The sequence below is a fragment of the Lampetra fluviatilis genome, chromosome 35 (assembly GCF_964198595.1).
Source record: "Lampetra fluviatilis chromosome 35, kcLamFluv1.1, whole genome shotgun sequence".
NCBI lineage: Eukaryota > Metazoa > Chordata > Hyperoartia > Petromyzontiformes > Petromyzontidae > Lampetra > Lampetra fluviatilis.
The window spans coordinates 10,371,259-10,396,099 of NC_136309.1; the positions used below are offsets into that span (position 1 = coordinate 10,371,259).

At 45.8% G+C, this 24,841-nt stretch overlaps 1 protein-coding gene across 1 annotated transcript; it reads right to left on the bottom strand.

Moving 5' to 3' along the window:
* Nucleotides 1–5,336: 5,336 nt before the first annotated feature.
* Nucleotides 5,337–24,780, bottom strand: FANCG (FA complementation group G). The gene is made up of 15 exons (XM_078873030.1): nt 24,573–24,780; nt 21,868–21,958; nt 20,942–21,070; nt 19,920–20,107; nt 18,959–19,127; nt 17,867–17,997; nt 16,228–16,374; nt 13,135–13,310; nt 12,090–12,156; nt 11,377–11,709; nt 10,532–10,770; nt 9,956–10,002; nt 8,373–8,525; nt 6,857–7,013; nt 5,337–6,199 (listed from the first exon to the last, which is right to left on the bottom strand). The coding sequence occupies exons 1-15, from the start codon at nt 24,642–24,644 to the stop codon at nt 6,040–6,042; spliced, it is 2,259 nt and encodes a 752-aa protein (XP_078729156.1). The 5' UTR covers nt 24,645–24,780; the 3' UTR covers nt 5,337–6,039.
* Between the last annotated feature and the right edge of the window lie 61 nt (nt 24,781–24,841).

A 24,841-nucleotide genomic window follows, 5' to 3' on the forward strand; every position in this document is an offset into this window, starting at 1 on the left:
GAGTTAAAAGAAAGCGTGTACAAATAACTTTTATTTTACCAGGTAAGGCCCATTGAGCTGTATAGCGTTTTTTTAGAAGCGACCTGGCCACAAATGATAGCTCAACCAAGTGGCTTGTCATGTGTGGATATTTATAACAGCCAAATACTTTAAACGCGTGTTTCACGGAGCGACAGGGCATAGCAAACAGAGACCCGTCAAGACCTCGGCGGCTAACACTGAATGGGCAAAATAAATCGCAACCGGGCGCAACGAATAGCAGAAGAAAGTAGTAAATAAAATAAACAAACACATTCCTGCGGAGGGAGCTGGTAAGAACGTTGGGTTGCTCGGTCAATGGCCAGGGTCAACGGCGGCGTGGTGTATTCCGCAAATATGCGCGACTGTGAGGGCGGGCACAAGCCGGCGTGAGTAGGTTAAACGTTGAGATTTATAAGGGCACCACGGGGTGACCAGCCCCTCCCCACCCAGCCTCACCCCCCACCCAGCCCCACCCTCCCCACCCAGCCCCTCCCTCCACGACGGACGGACGGACACAATAATCCCCTGTGGGCTGGTGGAACCAGTGGGTTCCTACCAGTATAAGTAGAGTGTGAATAGACGACATGTCTTGCACAGAGCACAGGTGTTGAAATAATTATTAAACGAATGGTTGCTTTTCGATTATTTAATTGCTGCAAATGTCTATTTATAATTTGAATTAATTAAGCTTTCATGATCTCCGTCAAGGAGCACAAACCATCACGCGAACTCCGTCCATTCTCGTGTCAGCGGCTTTTGGCTGCTCGCCGTCGAACAAAGGCAACGGTCACCGCCTCTCACGCTTTCAGATGCGCTTCAGCGGCCGTCTGGAACGCTCTTCCTTCTGATATTAGGCCACTGGAGCTACGCATTTGAAGTGATCCAGATTGAAAACGTATTTCTTTAGAACTGCTTTTTGTGTGTGTGTAGTTTGTTGTCTTTCCACCGCACCTCCGATTAGCGCGGTTGGCTACGTAAAGATACATCATAAACTGTGCTGATGTTGCCATTCCCTCATCAGTCCCGTGCCGCACGTCGGTGTCGGATCAAGGTGGGGTTTGATCTCTTGACCCTTGTGCTCACGGAGCGGATTTCGAAGTGAACTTTGTTACTTGTGGGCGTTTTCTCTCCGTGTGCGTTGTGCTCCTCGTGCGAGTTTTGAAACTCACTGCTTTCAGAACGTCGCCGGTCATGTTATTTTACTCCCCAAATGTTGCAGCGATATCTTTCATCATCTTTATCAATCAGATCTGGCAACACTGCCCCCAAAACTTATATCGGCCCGGTTGTAATACATTTTTTCAGTGAATTAAAATTATTGCTAAAAAGACGTGAATAAATGTAACAAAAAACAGAACTGAATACAGCGTTGTGTAACCACTTTTTTATATATAAAAAAAAGAATACAACTTTACAGCTCATGCCCCAACTCATGACTGCGTGCGAACTCTGATCAGCTGTTCGATTGACGTCGTCTCAGCCTTGGAAGTCAACGTGGGCACGTGGCTCGCGTTTCTTCGTTCTCTGTAGGCACCATGACCGGAGTACCTTCTTAATGTTCACACGAGCACCACGTCGTGGGTGGGGGTCGTCCAGTGATTGTCCTATGGAATGCCTCGCCCCCCGCCACGTGGATATAGAATTGTCACCAATTTATCGGGGCTCTAAAAAAACAGGCCTCAATGCTCACTTTGAGCAAGGTTAATTACGTTTACTGACGAAGTAAAAAATCGTGGGATTTGTTTTTGTTTATACTGAAACCAGTTTAAATAAATTGCACTGTTTAATACGCAGGCTTTCGCGACAAATATCCATAATAGATGGTTTTTTTGGGGGTTAGATCGCGTAAATATGTCGTTAAACCCGCCGTAAGGTTTGCCACGTAAACAAAAGGTGCCAATTCGTTCCTCATTCAGCACGAACCGGTGCGCTGGGAGAGTGAAACCCACAACAACATTTACAAGTCGGGTTCCGTGACGTTTCGCCAGTAATTACAAGCAGCATCATCAGGCGACAGCCAGATTCTGTGAAGAAACAGGTCCCTGCGGGGTGGGCTGGTTATAATTAATGGCTATAATTAAATGAAATGGCGGGGGTATGATACGAAGGGAGAGTTTGAGGCCTAGTTCTAGGCTTTAGGCCTACCTGTAGGCTTTAGGCCGCTGTGAGTTAATTTTTTAATTTAAATGTTTTAATTAAAAACTATCTCAGGGAATTATTTAAAAACTATCTCAGGGAATTATAAGGGAATGTTACACTTGTTTAGCCAGGAAAGCCTCACTGAGTCTAAAGGGTTTTTCGGGTCCTGCCAAGTGTTTGCAGTAGGGGGCGATGTTGCTACACCTAATCGGACATCGGACGGACGGACGATATAATCTATTGTAGGCTGGTTCACTTCGTTCCTACCAGTATAAATCCTCCACCTGTTTCGGTCTTAAACAGCACGTTGACATTTTGAACGCTTGCAGTTTATAAAAGAATATTATTTTTTTAAATACCCCAATAAGCCTGCCCGCTAGCGAACGTCACGTGGGCTGGGCCCGGCCCCCACCGGTTGGCCCCGCCCTCAAGCTAATTTGGCCCCGCCCACTCCAGTCAACCCCCCAAAGCTCCGCTTATTACACAGCAAAATATTTGGTAAAAAGTACCCATGTTATACTGTATAGCGTTGTCAGGGCTGCACAACACACAAATAACAAAGAAAGTCTCATTTGTCAAGAACACTGCCTTTTAAAAGTTATATAATAGGCGACGTTTCGATCACTCTACCTCGGGTCTGTGTGCTCTGAATTCAGGGCCATTACCCAAAAGGTCACCCATTATGTACCTATTCTCTGCAACGCAGTGCTATTGACGAATCCACTTAAAAAAATTACTCATCTATTTAGCGTGTCCGCTTACGCCTAGGCACTGCTAAAGCTTGGTCAGGGGTCATCCGTCTTGCAGCACGGCCACCAGCCCCGGGTGGTGCAAAGCCTCCTCCTGCCTCTCACCTGTGCAGGGCCCACTGCACTCGGGCAGGGGTGGTGGGGAGGGCCGAAGGGCATATGGCCTTCCCCCGCGCCTATTAGCACGGTCAGGCTACGTACGGTGCGAAAGAAGTCCAAACATACACACGTATCATGAGGCCAGAACATTTTACGCCGAGGCAAAATCCCGATCTTAACAAGGAGTGCTCGTGACACCAGGACAGTCCCTATGATGGAGCTCAAGCCAAGTCTTTTTTTTCACCTGGAACGCTCGTGCCAGAATGCGCTGCCACGTAAATATCCATACACTCGGCAGTGTGAAGGGGTGAAGTGGCAAGTTGAAGAATGTTGCAATTCATCAAGTGAAAACCATTGCTCATGACGTGACCCACATTCCAGAAGTGGGCGGTGTGCAAGTGGGCAGGAATACACTCCTGCAAGGGAAAACTTCGTTATAAAAAGTGGAGGACACCGCTACTTTACATTGAAACATTTCTCACATTAACATCACTAGCCCGGGCCACTTCTTTATGACCATTGAGCTACACCCATTTCAAACCTTTAAAAACAGTCTGCCCCAGCAGCAGATCACGCTTTCCCACCTGATGATGGACGCTTGTGTTGCGCCCGAAACGTCGTGATTTATTTTATTTTATACCGACGTGACTTTACCCAAAGAACCAAAGAGTATTAAAACAAGAGTCCCATGTTTGCTCACGTGTGTTTAACTGAAGCCAGACTCAACAAGAGACCTCGGACAGGATACCAAGTTTACAAAAACGTTTCACTGTATCACAAAAACAAATTACGCGGACCAGGAAATACACAACGATGGAGCACAAATCGCCTCTCCGGGGACCTTCCTGCGCCTTGCCCGGCAATTGTCCCACAACCTCCCAAGCCTCCTTCCCCCCAACTCCTAACCCCTCCCCCCGACTCACATACCCAAACATTCCCCATTTCCCCACGTACATACCAGCAAGAACAGTTTCCCCTTACTGTCCCCCCATACCACCAGCACGCTCTGAAAGGGCCATTCGCCCAACAGATACGGCAAGCCCTTCCCTCTGCACAGAGTCACCTTGGATATCCTGCCAGGGACACTCGGACATCCCGTTGTGATTCCCAGAGAGATCATTCCCGTTTGCACTTTCGCTCTGCCGTTTACCCGAACGACTATCTCCGATTCTTGTTTTTAACGTAAGCTCTGAATCTCCATTCCCCGCAGTTGTATTATCGTACTCATGGTCGGGCGGCGACGTACGCCGCTTGTTTGCAGAGGTTCACGGTTCGAATCCAGAGGCCTCCCCGGTTATTAATGTGGCGGGTGTATTAACCGTAAAAAAACGTGCCATCTGCTTCGCAGTGGACGTTAAAGATCCCGTGACGTCATTTGCAAGGGTTAGGTCTTTGTGTGCCGGCGTCAAGGTGAACATTTGGCGAATTTGAAAAATGACCCGGAAATAAGTTGGAATATACAAAGCAATCATCGCCCCCCACCCCCCCAACTGCAAACAAAAATTTGGGAGGCCCCTCCTGAAAAAGTCATGAGACTCAATGAGGCTTTCCTCAGGGGAAAAAAACCTCTAAAATAAATGATTTACAATACATATTTGCACCTTTAGCCATTAAAATGTGTTCAAACCCAGTTTTAAATCATCTCACATGCTAGTCATATTTTTAATTACCAAATTATGTTTCCTTTGGAAATTCCCAGCAGCTGCTTATTATAAATGGTTTCCTAGTGCAACATTCCGCTATTAAACTGTCACTAGGGAAAATAAAACATTGAAGAAACTTGAAGCATACTACGCCTGCTAAGAGCATATTTAAAGTAATCCTCCTTGCTGCAAGGGGAACTGACCAGATATAATTCTTTAGCGACCATGATGTGGTGTTTTTTGGAGAAATAGCAAAGAGTCGCCATACACAACCACAGACAACCACAATGACACCCAGTTCATAACGCCGATGTCACTTCTCACGTGCACACACACATACAACAACCACCAAGTGGTGGTGGTGGCGTTACCACGGCGCTCGTGCCAGGCTAGGTGCATGGACATACACCCACAAGCAGTCACGAACAACATATGCAGTCACTCACAGCGTATATACATAGACAGCCCTTTTGTAAATTGTAAATTCACTGGTGCAGGTTATCTGGGTTAACTCAACATCACCACGCTGGTCACGGCGAGTGAGTGAAGACAAGGAGCTTAGACACGTGAGCATAGACACATGGACACATGTTATCAGAATCAGAATATTTATTTATACTGCAGGAGGAATCTGATGAGCTATAAAGCTCTTCTCACAGATGTCCAGTAGGGGCACGGGGTCAGAACGTTACAAACACAAAGATACAAAAAACACAAAAGGGGTGCAGAATATAGGAAAGGTAAACACATCGCTTAAAAAATATAAAAGTAAACAATTTTTTTACCTTACCAGGTAAAGCCCACTGAACTATGAATTTATTTTTCAGAAGCAACCAGGCCACAAATGATAGCTCAACAAAGTGGCTTATCATGTGGACATTTATAGCAACAAAATCATCTAAATACATTAAATTGCTAACTCGCATACCTATCTGCAAAGCAGTAGCTGGCACAAGCTCGTGCTGCGGTTGGGTTGTTCACTACCCTCCGTTGCCCCTCCCCGCCCATTGGGGTGGGAGTTTACATAACCCTATCGGAATGGTGTGGAATTTCAGACAGATGACGACTTCAATCGCCCTGCTGTAGTTGAAATGTCTCACTGGTTAAGTCAAATGCTGATGTGCCCCAACTTGTTATCGCAAGAACAGATATCTAGGTGTTGCTTGTAACGAATGTCAATGAGCTTTTATCATGTTAAAGAACGCGGCATTAAACTGTACGGACACTTACGTGCTGTTTTATTATTTATCAGCGCGGTTCAGCCAGTCCAGTAATACCAGAATTACGTTCTCATTCAATCGTATATATTTACACAAACCTCACGTGACCCACTGCTCAAGGGCTCCCATGCCCTTATCTAGCAGCAGGAAGTAGAGAATAACTTGCATTTAGTTGGACAACGGCAACAATCCAGTAGCCAACGTGCGTAGGACTCTCTGCTCCTCCGAGCTGTAGCCGTCCCAGTGCAGCAAGGAGTCCCGGTCCATCTCCAGCAGCTCTCCCTCACTTGGCACCTTCACTTGCTCTGGCACGTAGTTGTATGGCCCACTGCCAGAATCATTAAATACCGCTCTCATTTGTTAGGCACAAGGATTTGAAGCGACCTGTTCAGAGGTGCAATCAGCTGCTTCTAAAGTAATCGTAGTATTTTGTTCAATGAACTTATTATTGCATAGGCTTTCGCGACCAATATCATCCATAATACAGGTTTTTAGGGTTACATTGCGTAAATATAAATGTGTCGTTAAACCCGTCACCACCCGACACAGCCAATTAGTAAGGTGTGGCTGTCGCCTGATGAAGCTAGTTGTAAATACTGGCGAAACGTCGTACTCAGATTGTAAATGTTGTGGCTTGGCTCTCCAACACACCGGTGTGCTGTACTAGTAACGAATTGCCACGTTCTGTTTACGTGACAACCCTTACTAATTGGCTGTGTAGGGTGGTGGTGGGTTTAACAACACATTTATATATTTAAGCGATCTAACCCCAAAAAAACTGTATTATGCACTTATTAATATTATTCATAATAGCATGCAAAGTCAACACAAATCCTGTGGCTAAGTCGCCCGAGCAGAACATCGTGATACATTTCAAGAGGGCTTCATGTGCGAATGCGTGCAAGGAGTAATACTGCAACAAGTTCAAAAATATAAGTAATTCGAGTTATAAAATTCTCATGAAGAAATAAAACAATTGGCTTACAGGTCAGGAATCGCCGTGAGACTTTGTCCCTTGGAATTCATCTGCCTGATGTCACCATCCAAGAGGCCCCTAAAGCTCAGCCAGTGTGCGACTGCTTCCCCCTTCCTGTTCCGCTTGTTCAGTAGCCGCACCAGGCCGTACATGCTGTGCACCCCACCTGCAACACAGACGGGAAAGACAAAGATCCTCCATATAGCCTTAACAGACTGTTGGGGCAAGTGCTTTTAGAGAGCACCTATGAAGTCCGGCATGGCACATGAGGGGGTGGGTGGCCGGCACCACACTTGACTGCCTTTGTCTCTCCAGTAGCAATGTTTAACACATCACACCAGGTACTCATTTGAGGCTGAGTCGACTTAGAGGAGGCCCATAACCGGTTCATTATAATCGTCACTGGTGTTGGCCATGAGCAGGAATCGAATTCGGGTCGCTGGGTTCGTAGCACATCCTGCTAACAACTATTAGGACAAAAATTCTCCGTATAGCCTTAACACTGTTGGGGCGAGTGCTGTTAGCGAGCACCGATTAAGGCCGGCACAGCACACGAGAGGGTCGGTAGCCAATACCATATCTGGCCGCCTTTGTCTCGTTAGTGCTGATGTTTTACACACCGCACCACTTCCTCATTTGACGCCGAGTCAACCTAGGGGAGGCCCAGAACCAGTTCAGATAATCGTAATCGTCACTGGTGCTGGCCGTGAGCGGAAATCAAATTCGGGCCGCCGGGTTCGTAGCGCAGCGCGCAAACCGCTACACTACCGCTCCCACAGACGGTTCGCACGCGCACACGCAGACAGTACATACATACAATATGTGCCAAATGTGGCATTGCAAGGGCATATAGAGGTCTTCAGATGTGGTGGTCAGGTCAGAATTTTTTTAAATTATGCGTTATTTTTTATGTCACCAGACAGTCAAACCAATTCTGGATTAAAGCGTGTTTACACTGAGGCTGTTGTACTTCATGCATGCAATCAAATAACTTTGGTGGTTAAAGTACAGATGTGTGTGACACCGTTTTGATAACTACATGCAGGAGTAGATTTCCTCTTACCTGCGATGGGCATACCCATCACAATTAGAGAGAGATTGGTGGGAATGAAATTTAGCAAACAGGATTCATCAGTGTCAATGGCGATTGTGTAGAGAACATATCTGAGATATGGCATTGTGGGAATGACCGAACACTTTACATTATGATGACTGAGAAAAAAGAAACTGTATTGGAACAAAGTATACCGCAATAATATGAACTTGACCACAAGCCATGAGTATGTAGATGTTAATAATATAGACCTAGGAGGGGGAGAAATGGTTAGCATTCGTACGTATGTATGTTGAACTTCTTTCACACCGTACGTAACTAACCGTGCTAATCGGAGGTGCAGGGGAAGGACAACAAACTAAACGCAAAACGCAGTTTTAACCGAAATGAGTTTTCAATCTAGATTTGACAGTGCATTGCTTCAGTGGCTTCCTAATATCGGAAGGAAGAGTAAATGGTGTTGGGACCCACCAGGATTCGCCTGCAGGCTGCACAGGTAGTACTGCAATGCATCTTTGTCCCTGCCCATGGTCTCCAAGCATCCAGCGATGCCATCAAACACCAGGCTCTTGAGCAGATTCAGTGCCAGCTCTTCGAGTGGAAACTCCCGCTGAACGGAGCAATCTGCACGAAATGCGATACGTAAGCAAGTGACATCTAACGCCGTTAACCACACACAAAAATCAGCTGTGCAAGCCGACGTCTGGAAATGTGTTCCTGTTTTGTTCGCAGTCTGATGTCACGACACTTTGTAGTTGGGGAGCCGACTAAGATACAGATTTAAACGGGAATACATTTCAACGTAGCAGTTCCTTCCTTGTAAATGGTTTTGGTGTGCAGTATTAAATTAAAAACTAAACTATTTTTTAGATTAGACTACACAGCTCTTTTTCAGAAGCGACCTGGCCACAACTGATACCTCAACAAAATGGCTTGCCATGTGGACATTTATAGCATCTGAACGCTCTAAACGCATGATTCTAAATATGGAGGGAAAAACCGGAGGATCTGGAGAAAAATCATAGCGACCATGGGGAGAAAATGCAATCTCCAAATATACAACAGGTGCCAGGGTTGGGATCGAACCCACGACCTTCTATATACCAGGCGAGATAGTTAACATCTCGCCACCGTAGGATGTTAACTAGCTCGTAATAACTCGTTATTATGACCCACGCTCATCACGATCCCCTGTTTACAACGAACGTAACTGCAGCAGGAATGCGTTGCTCGTGTTGATTTATACCTCACACAGCGATCGCGTTTCATCAGCGGCCACGAGTTTAACTATCGTACGGGCTGTCAAACATCCAATCATCGTTGTTTTATTACAGTATTCACTAGACACTACATTGTACAGTACATTGAATACTATAAACATGTACCTGTGCATGACTCCCAGACCTGTACAAATGCACACTTGCATATATACTCAGCGATGCATTAATGTTTTCCAAAGGCCCCAGTTCATATTGTAATTAAACCTGTTATAGTGAAAACCACTGATATCGCAAAACTTTCTCCCGAGTCCGCAAGTAATTCGTTGTAACAATTTCGTATCACATTATAGCGTTTAATAACACCCCAATCGTGCGACCAAAGACAACACAGCACTCCGATGTGCTATTGCAAAAAAAAGTGTTAAAAGGAGGCAACTACAGGGCAGTCCAACGTCATTTTCGGAGGGTACCATTCACATACTCTTTAGTTTTTTCGGTAAAGTCACGTAGGTAAAAAAAAAACAAATAAAAAAATATTTTTTTACCTACGTGACTTTACCGACGTGACTTTACCGAAAAAACCAAAGAGTATGAATCCTTGCAGTCACGAAAACTTCAAATCTAGAATACCATTCACATGTCGGTGACCACTCGCAGCTGGTGGAGCTCTCTCTACATGTACTCTTGATCCATTAGCTACTGCCAGACAGAGCACGGCCTCTGCATGCTCGCGGAAATGCCCCACACCGCCAATCCATCGAGTCAATGCAGCGAGCTTAACTTTGGGCTGTATTAGCCTGGCTAGATGCACGTACTACGCAATATGAAGCGTACCTTTGTTGCTAGGAATGACGATAACTTTGAAGAGTTCATCGGTCGACCTGAGAACGCACAAGCATGCATGTGAAGAGACGGAGGATTTTAACGCACAAAAACCCACAGGCTAGCGAGGAAACCAGCAACAAATACGGATAATGAAAGACAATCCATTAACGGAATTCAACATCAGGCATTCATCACGGCTGATCTCTCACAATTTGCTTGGCTGCTCCCACCTTTCAACTCTGCTTGTAAGCTTACTGTCAGCCTAATTGGCTTATAGAAACGAACCGCGAGGTATCCCCATCCACTCATGTCTGTAGTTTCCCTCTGGCAATTAACAAAATGCATTACGTGCTCCTCCTTAGGCTGTGGAACACAAAGAAACAAGGATGCAAACAAATATACGGCAGCAAGCGTGTTAATCTAGGTACGTATATGGAAAGAGACGGTCTATATTGCTCCAGTAACGGCGGTTGCCTTTCACGACAGTCGCCGACAATCGCCTATCTTCTGTCGGTAACCTCTCGACGACGACGCGATAGAAACAATGCAAGCAAGCAAGCCGCGCCACACGACGACCACCAACACCTGTCGAGTTCCCGGAGGGCCTCGTCCGCCTTGCCGAGCTCGAGCAGCGCGGCGGCGCGCAGGACCCGCGCAGACACCGTCCACAGGGCGGCGTGCAGACTCTCCCGCACGCGGCGGCTCCCCGTGCTGAAGCGGGCGCCTCCTCCCGCGGGCAACGCTGTCCGCTCGTGGCCCCAGAGCCAGCCAAACTCGGCCCAACGCCCGGACAACTGCCCACGCGACCGCGCTTCGCCCAAATCCTGAAATTAAAGAAATAATACGTCGTCGCTAAATTGCTATTGGGATTCTCTGCGAGTCTTGTTGGGGTTGTTACAATGGTTGTTTTTGTGTTTCGCGTTATTTAACTTTTTTAATCTTTGAGCATAACTTTTAAACGTTTTATTTTTTACAAGAATAGCAACCCGCACGTCCTTTGAACGTTTCCATCCATCCCTCTAGGCAGCCAGCCAGCGAGCAAAACTTTTGCCTAATATAGTATTTAATATGATCGTTCGACAAATGGCCATGGTGCAGGGTCAGTGGGGGAGGCGTGATGTAAGCGCGACGGACTAACCTGGCTCAACGCTGTGGGGTGTGGGTCACATGATCACGCAAATGTACACGGTGACATCACTACCGCCACGCACGGGCACCTAACCACGTGCCGGCCAGCCAGGCTGGAATCCAGCCAGCAAACTTTTATTTTATAACATAAAAAAAATGATATCGGTTTCTGTGCTAGAAATAATTGCAATATTTTGCATGCTTATATAGTTATTTAGGGGGCATCGTTTTTTTGAAATGCATTCAACATCTAAGCTTTGGTCGTTCTATAAACACAAGGCAAACATATTCCAAGTTCTCACCTGCTTCAAATCTGCACGACTGTTGCCGATGTCCCAAGTGACTGTTTGTAGGTAGCTTGAATGTTCACCTCCGGGTGAATCTCTGAAAAAATCTGAAAGGACGGGGTCTTCTGCCTCCCGGGAAGGGTTCAAATGGGCAACATGGAGCCCCATTTCTGCGGAGTTTCTCCTCATATCCAGAACCAGCTTTTGCGGGATAGTGCAGCTGGTTTTGCTGATTACATCATCACAAATTGCAATAACTCTGTCGTGTTTCCTCAGATGCAGAAAGGTAGAGGCTAGTTCAAGGTACAATGCAGGGATCCTAGGAACGGTCAGGCCTACGTCTTCTACCTAAAAGGGTTGACAAGTTAAACACTGGTCATGTTAAGAAACATCGTAGAGGGAAGAAACATGTTGTGCAGTCTCAGCTATACAGTTGAAAGGGTAATTTAAAATTGAGGAAAAATTAGCCGATGGTTAAAAATCAAATTCAACATTTTGATTTAAAGCTTTCGTGACTGCAGGGATTCATATTCTTGGTTCTTTCGGTAAAGTCACGTAGAAGGGAAATAATAAAATAATATAAATATAAAAATAGAATTTTTATTGTTTTATATGTGTATTATTTTATTATTTCCCTTCTACGTGACTTTACCGAAAGAACCAAAAATACAAATTCAACATGTTGCATTGGACGTCTGGTAAACAAGAGAAAATTAAGATACTTATACCTGCACAGCAGCAGAATCTGACAGCAGGGCCAATAACTCTTCATATCGTTCTACCGCTTCCTCCAACCTACACCAATCACAAAGACGAAGAGCCCCTTGTGAGTGGTTCAACTCCTGTGGAAGGTGCCGTTACTGAGAACCTCATTACAGCCAGCGCACATTTTGCCACACTAGCCGTCGTTGCTTCGGTCAGTAGTCTGCAAAAATAATTAAAAGCTTACGTAATTCATGTCGAAGGGTTGATGCCTTTCGTGGCCAAAGTTCAAGTAAATCAATGTACCACATATAACTTAAATTTGCCTCCTAGTCTTATCAAAGATAATTCGAGCGCGCTGTTACCTGTGCTGGATGCAGCTGCACGACACAGTGAGATCTATTAGATGAGTTTATCACAGCTATTTGCACAACAGAAAAGTGTGCATGCCCTCTTTGGCCTGTGATTAACCACAAACATCAATGTTCATTCCAAGACTATTTCACCTGGCGAGAACCCACATACGATGTACATTCACGTAATCGTACCAGAATGCCACGCATGAGGCAATGCTTCCAAAGTTATGAAATTGTACTTAATGTTTACACGTGGCATAATACATTGTACGAATGAACCTGGCTGGAATCTTACACTGTCAAATATTATTCCACATTCATTTATTTACCATTTACTATGATATGTGTGTGCTGAATATAAAAATCGGTATACAATTGTCAGTGGTATATAATTGCAGTTTGACAATACTTTATCAGCGTTATCGACACTGAATTATAGAAAAGCCATTATCATATCGCTCAAGTATAAACCACGACCCCTTCTCGAAGCCTTTTACCCTATTGCCACTGAGAATTATGCTTGATAATCCTCAGGATATAATTTTTTATCAGTCACCAGGTGACCCGCATTCCAAAACGAAGTTTATGGTTTTATACGAGGAAACCACTTTGCACCTCACCGCCAATTAGCACGTACGGTGCGAAAAAAGTTAAACGTACATACGTCCATAACCGTGAACTTTCACACAGTAATAAGCATAGCTTGCGCACTCGCCTGAGCAACTGGCGGCTTCTGCTGGCCAGCAGGTAGAGTGCCCCAGTGGGCTCCAGGCGCTCAGCAACGTGCACAACTGACTGGCAGAGCAACGCCTCTGGGCCCTGCCCCAACAAATACACGGAGTCTCCTCCCATCGCCTCGGCCTCATTCTCCACAGCCTGGAAACCTGTCGCCTGGTTCACGCACACGCACGATGTCACACACACACACACAACCCGAGTTACCACACTCCTGGTTCCGCACCTCAGATTAGCATGGTTGGCTACGTACGGGGCGAAAGAAGTTCAACATATCTTCTTGGTTCTTTCGGTAAAGTCATGTAGAAGGGAAATAATAAAATAATAAAAATAAAACATTATAAAATACAATTCTCACGACGTTTCGGCCACAACGCAAGCAGCCGTCCCCAGGTGAACAGGTCTGTCGGAAAGACATCGAAAAAGTTCAACATACATACATAGTTTTCAGATTTAATTTTAATAGGTATAAAATTGGTGTATAAGGTCAATGTGTGAGCATGTGAGGAGATTGGTTTCACATGCAATGTGAAAATTAAACTTGGCAGAGTCGTGAGTTTCAGGCTGTCCTGGGTAAACAAGCATATTAGATAAATAACCAAATGTTGTTCACATTATGAGACCTCCTTTGCCAGTAGAAAGATATAGTAATAGGGTTTTACCCTTTTATCTGGCACCAAAACTGACACCTTTATACAAGGGATCGTGTTTGCAATAACCACAACACTTGCAGTCGAAATTCAAACAAAGATAGACAACTCTGATGATATGCACTGTCCTTGAAATTGATTGGTCCACACCCGAGACGGCTTTTCTTAGAGCCTAGTCTCTTTTTGTTTGCATTTCGACTGCAAGTGTTGTGGTTATTGCAAACATGATCCCTTGTATAAAGGTGTCAGTTTTGGTGCCAGATAAAAGGGTAAAAACCTATTACTACTAAACCAAATGTTGAGCAAGTCCGGTGTGAGACAGTGACATCGAGTGTGTACAAGAAGATGATAAACAGCCCTAAGAATCAACCTCCAAGCTCATTAATATGAATAACACCACGTGTGTAAACCGTGAATAATTAATGAAGTCACCCACAGGCACATTTCCATTCATCAATGAATACAAAGTACTGTAAAGACATTTATATGGCCAGTGTGTTTTTTTATTGTATAGAGTAGTACATTTTTATGATGTATAAAGTACTTAACTTTTATGATGAATATCAAAGACAGGAACAAACTCTGCTTGTGAAGACTATATATTGAAAGGAGTAATGAAAGTATTATTAAAATACAAAAAATTACAATAATGTGCTTCATTATGTAATTATATATTTATTATGCCAATTAATTATAATATTGAGGACATGACTCAATAAAATACTTAATACTCACATAGCCAAATGTATGTACATATTGGTCTACTTAGATTCAATGGGAATGCTCGGGCCAATGAATGTGTGGTTAGAAGTATTATCAATTAACGCAATCTCAAGACTCAAGCAGCCAAACTGAGGCTCATTTAAGATTCTTAGCTAGCATTCATTGGCTGCACCAAAGAGTCAGACCCCAGGGCGTATTTGTGATCCTTACAGGTAACTGTGAACTGAATAGACTCACCAGATTAAGACAGACCGTACGTGTACAGGTAGTTCTCTACTTATGATGGAGATGCGTTACGACGACCCCATCGTAAGTCAAAAATATCGTAAGTCGAAGATGGCTTAGCCTACCCAGGAGTCCTAAAGAATGGTGATAATTTAGCAAAATTTAGCAATTTACAGTACCGTACTGTATAAACTATATACTGTATGTATGTATTAATTACAATACTGTATTGCACAGTAAAATGTAAAGTAAAAAAACCGAGGTAAATTCTGAGCCTACCTATATGAACTGCAATTTAATAGAAAGTATTTTTCAGGAAACAATCCTATCTGCATCACACAAGGCGGGAGATGCGTACATCCCAGCAGCATCCCAACGTACAGCATCGCACCTCGTACGCTGCTGCGTTTGACTGCCGAGCGAAATTTTTTAATATTTTACATTTTTGTCGTATCGCTATCGCCATCGTAAGATCGAAATATCCTAAGCCGGACCATCGTAACTCGGGGACTATCTGTATTTAGAACGGGGCGGGATCAAGCCTGGCCTGGAAGTGCCCCCGTGGCTGCCACCCCTCCCCCCGCCAGCAAGAGCTGAAGGAGCTAGACCACGGGACACTATCCCAGACAACTCAAAAACTGTCGGTGGCCACCCTTGCTGCCTCAGGAACACGATGATGTCGGCAGAATTCAAGACCGTAGCTTGCCTGAAGCATGCTTGCTGTGCTGCTGTCACGACACCGCTTTCGTATACCGAGGCTGGGTGTGAGATACACATCGTAATTACAACACTGCATGACTTACCCACCCTGCATCAACGTTGCTAGATCGTTGCCACCTCGCATGGCAATGATGACGGTGGATGATAGTGAACATCATCATCACGTGGTATTCGGAAGCCATTGGGAGCTATGCACTTTGAAATCTAGATTGAAAACTTTCTGTTTACTGCTTTTTGCGTTTAGATTGTTGTCCTTCCCCCGCACCTACGATGAGCACGGTTGGCTACGTACGGTGCGACAGAAGTTCAACATACCACTTATACTGGTAGGAACCTCCTGGTTACACCAGCCCACAGGGGATTATTGTGTCCGTCCGTCCGTCGTGCATCCAAAAATGAGAGGAGTGGGGCTGGGTGGAGAGGGGAGGGTGGGGAGGGGCTGGGTGGGGAGGGTGGGGAGGGGCTGGGTGGGGAGGGTGGGGCTGGGTGGGGGGTGGGAGGGGTGGGGCTGGGTGGGGAGGGGCTGGTCACCCCGTGGTGCCCTTATAAAACTCAACGTTTAACCTACTCACGCTGGCTTGTGCCCGCCCTCACAGTCGGCCATATTTGCAGAATACACCACGCCGTCGTTGACCTTGGCCATTGACCAAGCAACCCAACGTTCCTACCAGCTCCCTCCGCAGGAATGTGTTGGGTGATACAGTTGCAGGCCACAGATGGAGGTGGAAGCCCCCAAAGCGGCTAGCGGTGCTTACGCTAGAGAGCAGACCCAGTGCCTGGAGCTCTGCGCTCGCCCTCCCGAGCTGACGAAAGAGCAGGGAGAGCCCGTAGATCGCCGACAGATGGCGTGCATCCGTCTCCACGCAACGTCTGTAGAGCACCATGGCCAGATTAACTTTTCCCTGCGGGGTAGGCCACAAGTCACACGTATAATGCGAAAGTCCTCGGCACCTTCGGCACGACAGATAATGTGAATGCCAAGGTGGGCAGATGTCAAGGCGATGAAGTATTTTAGAATGTAAAAGTTTACATTTTCGCCAGAAGAACATTCATCGGCTATGCATGGGCTATAGTCACTAAGCATATTTAGGCCAGATGAAATAATGGAGAGAAAAAAAACATGCTTTGCAATGCTTAACAGAGCATATGGTAGATATTATGCAGTAACAATTCACTCCCCTGCATTTCGATAAAATGTCACAATTTCTGGTCGCGATTCGATTCAAGAATCAATCGCTTTCTATTATTGCGGTGCATACCGCATCTGGTTAACAATAGCCAATTACAACGTAGAGTAAAACCCCAGCTAGCTGGATTTTGCATTAAAGCCGCACCAGGTCAGCGAAACAATAACATTGCATCCACACAACTTCTTTCAGCAGCTAGATCTGCAGTGCACGCTCACGCCCAGTAGGCGGTGCGAGATTTGTAGCTCTGCGTATCTCCGTGTCATCCTGTCGCTCTTGCGTTTCATTCCCGCCGTTTTTGTCTTTCCTTCACTCTGTTTTGTTCACGGTTTTACCTCTCAAGAGGTACAACAGTGAACACAGCTCAACTGGGAGTACTATTTACTACCTACGATTTTATTTTATTATATAGCCCAATGGGCCTAAAATGGCAACATTAAAATATTTAATAGTTTTAGTTTACATTAGTAAATATAGCTGATTTAGTTTAAGACGTAGGCTTTCGCGACCAATATTATTCATCATAAAGTTTTTGGGTTAGATCGCGTTATTTATAAATGTGTCGCAACCCTCCACCACCCGACACCACCAATCAGCAAAAATGTGTCACGTTGACAGAAGACAAATAGTTCAGTACTTTAGCCCACCGGTGTGTTGAAGCGTGAAACCACAACATTTAAAATTTATAATTTAAAATGTTGTGGTTTCATATAATTACAATAACACACATTACAACTGATTACTAATCTACAACTCACATTGTAACAATTGCCTGATTACTAATCTAGTATATAATTACAATACCCCCCCTCCGCCTCAAATCATTGCACCTGATGACTAAAATGATGACGTCACCCTGCTGCTGCTGCTCTATTTAAGACCGGGAGCAAGAGCAGAGCCTCACCATTCTGGCGAATTGCCCGATGATGCTGGATGCAATTACCAGCGAAACGTCGTACTCAAAAATTGTAAATGTTGTGGTTTCACGCTTCAACACACCGGTGGGCTAAAGCAGTGAACTATTTGTCTTTTGTCAACGTGACACTTTTTTACTGATCGGCCGTGTCGGGTGGTGGAGGGTTGCGACACATTTATAAATAACGCGATCGAACCCAAAAACGTTGATTAATTATGAATAACTGATTTACCAGCGCTAATCTACAAAGTGCGATAGTGGCCGCCTAGACAGGGCCTGGGCATCACTCACGAGGGAATGAAAGCAGCGAGCCATGAGGTTCTGCACCAGGGCGTGGAATCGGCGGGACGTGCAGCGCTGGGAAACTCCCTCGAGAATGTCCAAAGCGTCCAGCCACTTGCCCTCGACACAGAGCGCATTGCCTACAGCACAGGTCAATGTTTGGCACAGTTATGCATGGCTGTGCAGATTTGCCATTCGAATGAAATTTTTACGCTCAAAATGCACGTATATATGTTGAACTTCTTTCATACTGTACGCCGCCAATCACGCTAATCAGAGGCGTAAGAATTAAGGTTTTGCAATTTGTATATTTTCAATTTGGATTTTGCTGTGAGCCTATGATATAGCATCAAATAAATCTACGCTATTGTATAAGCTCAAATATAAATTGGTTCCAACAACTAAAAAAAAGCTGTAACAAACTCGTTTTATAACTAGTTTAGTCTCCCTTTCAAAACAGATACATCTCAGTGGGAATTGAATTACAACAGTGATGCACAAACATACATATCTCTAACCAACCCAAATCACATCAAGATGGACTGATAACCCATAACAGATGATTGAAGCAAATGCTCAAATACCTATCAAGCCTGGCATGTATTACAATATCACAATGCCGGCCAAGTAGAAGAGGCCCAGGATAAATTCGGATCGTGGGTATAAGTTCAGATAGTGGGATTCAGGAGTATTCGTGCACCCAGGACCGCTCCAAAAATTACACCCCTCCCCAAGCATTGAACTCACACTGGAGGGGTTTTATTTAATCTGTTACTAGCGACTTAATTTGCACCTCCCCAAACCATTTCTCAAATCCTCACTCCCTCCCTAGGTGTGCTTGAGGGTACTGCCCTCTTCACACACACACACACACACTGCTGGGGTGTCTATGGATTCAGATATCAATTTCCAGGTCTGGACCGTCCGACTCAATATGCCGCCACCGCGACTCTCACCAGGACAAGCGGATTGAGAACGAACGAACGATTTACTCATACGAATAAGATCAAACCCAAGACCCGTGAAATCGAATGCAGTGCACAAGCATCCATGTCACTAGTCTCGCCATTGAATACCACTCGATACACAAGTCACTCGAACCTTTCATGAGAGCCTCCCAAGTTGACAGAGCCTGAGTTATGCTCTCGGGGTCCAGGATGGTGTGGCTGACCCCAGACGACTGATATTGGAGAGGGCCACTCGGTATGCATGCCATGGGTGACTCCATTGAGACATTGTTACTGTCCGAGACTCCTTCCATACTCTCAGCCTGTTCAACATGGAAACAGACACAACATTGCATCTAAAAAGCTGATGATGATGATGATGCTATTCATGACGACTTGGCATTTAACGGTTCATCCATGTAGTGATTTGATGAGTTGCCACAATTTTCGGCAATGATTCATTTCCAGTATCAATTATTTTACCTAGTTTTTATGGTCTCATTTGTAATGTTATACCATTGCTCTGTTTCTTCTGCACAATTCTGTTGACTCTCTACGTATAAATATATCTGCATATAATATGCATATATTATAATTAATCAATCCTCACATACGCAATCTGATGCATGTGTCAAGTGTATAAGAATACATTTGAAGAGCTGCATTGCTACATGCCTAATGATGATAGATGATGATGATATCAACAGCACCACATTTACTGTGAACAACTTTGGTAAATTTACACGGTAAAGGTATCGAGTGATGGAGTTATGTCTGGCCTATGAAAACAGTTCAGTGAAAAGTGTCAACAATCACTATTCTGCAGAGCACACAACCCCAGGTAGTCACGTGACTTTTGTATGTGACCTGATTGGAAGCTAGCATCCCCAGTTGTCCACTAGAGGGTCCAAAGATCAAATTTGTCTAGATTTGGGTAAATATGTTTGACAATAAAAAAAAACTGCGCATCAACTTCCGCCGATGATGAATGCCAGCAATGATATGCCCTAAAATGTACCGTAATTTATCACAGCCTTTTTTTTACTTCTAACTGCATCGTCGTGACAACGCTCTCGTCATCCCATAATATCCACACACAAACGTTCCACTCCGACCTTCTTGGTAAGCGACAGCAGAGAAGTTGCCCTCTCCACCTCCTGTCGGAGCAGCCAGAGAAAGGCCTGCAGGGTGAGCAGCTGGCCCAGACCCCGTGCTGCCTCCCCGTCCGCTGCCCAATTCATTGCGGCCGACCATTCGTCCACCTCAAACGCTGCCTCAACCCTCGCGCAGGACACCTGCAGGACTGTGCGCCACATGAACCGCAAATCACACGTGGTAAGAGTCGATGTGTATGTTGTCATGGGTACACGTGACCCCTGCAAGCACCAGTGGCCATTGCATTCAACACAGGGTTAAAAAAGAATTAGGAAATCAAATAGTGAAAGTGAATCACAACAATTTGTGGAATTGCTGGAAGGATGAAATCATTACACCGCTATCGATGGGTCCTCTCCGAGGATCGCCACCTTATTGTGGTGGAGAGGTTTGCGTGTTCCTATGATCCCGAGAGCGAAGCTGTCAGGAGCCTCGTGCTCCTGGTAGGGTCACCACCCCATGGCGGCAAGGTCAAAGGGGGAGGTTCCAGACTAAAAGCGATCCAAGAAGTCCTTAACGACAGAACAGGCAGGGACCGTGGGCCTAACGGCTGACGAAAGCGGACGAAGGCTGCAGCGGGTATGACTGTGGTAATTTAGATATAACGCTTTGGTAATTCCCTTCATAAATTCCCACATGGATGTGAAAACTACTCTGCGAGCAAACTAGCTTAATGGCAAAGCACCACGTGGCTTGTCAGCTACTCATTAAATCAGTACATCATTCACACAAGCTCATAGTTCAGGTTAGGGGAGGCAACTGCTTTATATCCGTGTTTTTCAGCTTCATATAACATGTGCAGTGTGTGCGTACATGAAGATCAGACCTGTTATACCGAGACACGACATACATCCCACCAATGGAAGTTACCTCGTAACCTGAAAGCGATACCTAGAGCCGGAAAACCTGAGATGCGGTGTGTTGCTTTCACCCCCCACTGCACGTAACCGTGAATGATCCAGCAAAAAGGTGAATGGTTTACCTCTTGAGAGTGTCCGGCTGATCACCTCATCGGCCTCGGTGGAGAAGGGTGCGGCACAAGAAGAGAGACATACCGCGTTGAAGCAGACGTCAAGTTCCACTGGCAGCGTGGCCAAAGTGGCAGGGAGACCTGGGGGTGGGTGCGACAAACATTAACACAGGCGCGAAAGTGCACCCCACAGCACAAAAGAATCACGTTGACGCTTCGAATACCTGTACTCGAGTTGTACCACATTCAGTCAAAAGGGTATAATCGGTTAATGAAATGATTATTAGAGTCTTGTTCAGCCAGCCTTCTTAGGATTTCATTTCTAGGCACAGAGGTGCCTAGCTGTGATTTTTAGTTTTCTAGCTGTGATTTTTACACCTGATGATTGCTTGTGTTGCAATCTAAAAGTCGTGATTTAATTTACTTATATTTATTTTTTATTTAAATGTTTTATATTTATATTTATTTATTTTTTACCTACGTGACTTTACCGAAAGAACCAAAGAGTATGGATCCTTGCAGTCACGAAAACTTCAAATCTAGAACCAAGCAAACCTACTCACCATTGCAATTTTACGCTTTTGTAAAGGAGAGCCAACACAAGGTTGCAGGGGGTTCGTCTTTTATTCCTTCCTTCAGTCAACACTCGTCCCCCCGCCTTCTCAATCTCGTTCCCGCTAAATCTCCCTTCTTCCCGCCCGTTCTCTCTCTTATATCTCCTCGCTTGCTCCTCCCTCTTCCCCTGTCACCGTCCCACTCCCCCTCCTTTTGCTGGAAATCATTCCCCTGACAATCCCTTACACTTTTATATATAAAAAAAAAAATACGTGGCCTTTCACGTGATCCAAATTGCGTTTCAGTTTGCTTCCACACTCACCACGACTGTGATGAATGTGCTGTGGCCTACCCACGAGTGTACAAAGCGAACGTCGCCTTGCCTCGTATCTGCTGCAGTGCGTGAGTGAACGTGGAGCAGTGAGGGCCCAGGTCGATGTGCCCACCAGGTGGAGGAGAAGCGGTCAGCGCCATCTGTCACGAGAGAGAGCAGCCGCAATGCAAATGTCGCAAGCAGCATCGCGATAATTGGTTCTTTACCCTTCTATCTGGCAACAAAACTGACACCTTTTTACAAGGAGTCATGTTTGAATAGACCGCAATACCTGCAGTCATAATACAAACAAAAGAACATAACTCTGATAATGTGCACTGTCCTTGAAGTTGATTGGTCCACACCCGAGACAGCTTTCCTTAGAGCCTAGTCTCACATGGGTTGGACCAGATGACGCCAAAAGGCGCACAACTCAACGACAATGCACCATCAGAGTATGAGAGCTCGGGGCAAGCATCTACACTATGGGAACCTCATTTGCCAGTAAAAATATGATAATTGGTTCTTTACCCTTCTATCTGGCAAGGACAGTGCACATTATCAGAGTTATGTTCTTTTGTTTGTATTATGACTGCAGGTATTGCGGTCTATTCAAACATGACTCCTTGTAAAAAGGTGTCAGTTTTGTTGCCAGATAGAAGGGTAAAGAACCAATTATCATATTTTTACTGGCAAATGAGGTTCCCATAGTACAGCATCGCGATGTCGACGCGTAACACGCCGCACAGCGTACGCTCGACGAGAGAACGACTCGGAGGCGCGGACAAGCAGGAAGGCAGCAGCCGCGCTGCGAGTCAGCTCTACCGACAATTGAACCTTATGTTGGGACCCCGGGGTTCCGAATAAACGGAAGCCAAAATCGTAATTAATTCATTTTTGGCGACTCCATTCCACCGCTCGTAGCGACCCACCTGGCGCGGATCGTTCTGTTGTCGTGTCGTCCAAGCGCAGCGGCGAGGACGAATGCGCAGAAGAAACAAAACTTTGAAACTTTGATTAGCGCATCATGTATAACTCGTCGAGAGGAATAGATTGCCGTATCGTTCGCCTTCAACAGTCATAAAATGAAGTCGCAACGCAGTTTATGCGAGAGCCGGGGGCTTATGTGACCCCGGGGTCCCGCCATAAGGTTCAATTGTCCAAGCTCTGCAGTCCTCTTTGCATTAAGATATTTCGACACAATTGAGTGTACACGCGTGTGGGAGGAAACCGGGGCACCCGGAGAAAAACCACGCACACATGCGAGGGAGCAACACTCTATCCCGTACCAGGTGGAACAGATGGGAGTCCACTACTAAAAAAGTCCACTACTTGCTGTACCGCCTTCTCGCGGCAAGCCAGGGCACGGGCACCTCCTCCACGCCCACGGGAAGGGAGCTTCACAAGATCCGTGTGTGATCCACCAACCCTGGCTGTCTCCACAGCGCTGGGTTACAGGCAACGTGCATAGTCCGGGCGTTTCATTGTATTCGTATTACCACGCTTGTTTAGCCGGTAGTCACAATGCCCTTTTCAACAGGGTCCTGTCAAGTTTTCCCAGTAGGGGTAGAATATTTTTGAGGTGAATACAATTGTATTCCAATTACCGTACTGTTACACGCTAATGCATATTGACGCTAATCGACCCGAGGGTAATTAGACTGCAAATTAGATATATAGTAGCCAATATAAACGTGGAGTGAGCATGTTTCGTGCGCTGTGAAGAGGAGCCATTGCCCGAAACGTCGCCTGTTGTAGATTTTTTCTTCTATATCATTTAAGGCCAGTTTTTTTGTATTTGACGAATGCGTTTAGGTTATTTATTTGTTAAATGTGTGCGAGTCGTATACTGCACACACGGGGAAAATCTCCTCAAACCCGGCACGCCACATCCCAGTATTCCCATCTCTCTGGGGCCGTCCATAAATGACGTCACGCGATTTTGGACGATTTTTGACCCCCCCCCCCCATCGTCACACGGCGTCACAAAAAGTCAGACCCCCCCTGCTGCTAATCCTGCATAATGCCCGTGCATTATGCAGGATTAGCAGCATAATGCACGGGCATAACTAGTACTAATCACATAGCTGCATTTCCCATGAATATGCTAAATTTCTCTTGATATGCAAATTATTTTGTCAAGGCGCCCTTCCCCCCCTTCCAACCCAGCTTAAATATACGCTCCAAGCGTGGTGGTGTTTCATTCAGACGCTGTCTCCCCGACAGACCTGGTCTTCACCTGAGGACGGCTGCTTGCGTTGTGGCCGAAACGTCGTGAGAATTATTTTATTATGTTTTATTTTTATTATTTTATTATTTCCATTCTACGTGACTTTACCGAAAGAACCAAGAAGAAGGTTGTCTATATTTATTTAAAGTTGCGCATGTCCCCCCCACCCCTGTCACAAATGTCTGACCCCCCCCCCCCCCAGGTGCGTGACGTCATTTATGGACGGCCCCTTGTGCCACCTACGATAACGCAACCCACGCGGAATGACTCAACGAGGGAATTAAATTCCCATTGCCCGCCAGCCCCACCAGGAGGTGACGGAGCGAGACACAAAGACGCTCAACTCTTGCACACAACGGGTGGATCGAATCGCTTATCAAATCTTTTCCCGATTCAAGAATCGATCCGAGCGAAGCGCGAATCGTACCGAAGCAGCCCTTGATCCAGCAGTGGGTAGACCACGGCTGGTGAACGACGACGATGGCGATGATTGCCCCCCCCCCTCGTCGCTATGAGGCGGCAGGTCTCGAGCGCGCGGTCCATACCCGGGTTCGGAGCACGCCGCTTCGGTTGTCCGCGGCCCAGGCGTCGTGGTGCCGTCTCCTCATCGCCGCCATTCTCCACCACCACCTCCACGCTAGCAGTGGAGACTTTCCTCGCACGGATTCCCCGAGGGAAAAGCGCGAGGGCTGATTGTCTATCTCGAGAGAGCCGCGGCTCCACGGCGACACCACAAACCCAACGTTTCCCGCCTTTTTTTGTCGCGATATCGAGAATCGTGGCGATTGTCGCAAGCGATTCGACTCTTAGATTC

Coding starts and splice junctions, on each gene's coding strand:
- FANCG (XM_078873030.1), bottom strand. CDS start 24,644: ATGGCGGCGATGAGGAGACGGCACCACGACGCCTGGGCCGCGGACAAC. Junction 10,003..10,531: donor GCCCTCCGGGAACTCGACAG/GTGTTGGTGGTC, acceptor GTGCGTTCTCAG/GTCGACCGATGAACTCTTCA. Junction 6,200..6,856: donor CTCACGGCGATTCCTGACCT/GTAAGCCAATTG, acceptor TGATTCTGGCAG/TGGGCCATACAACTACGTGC.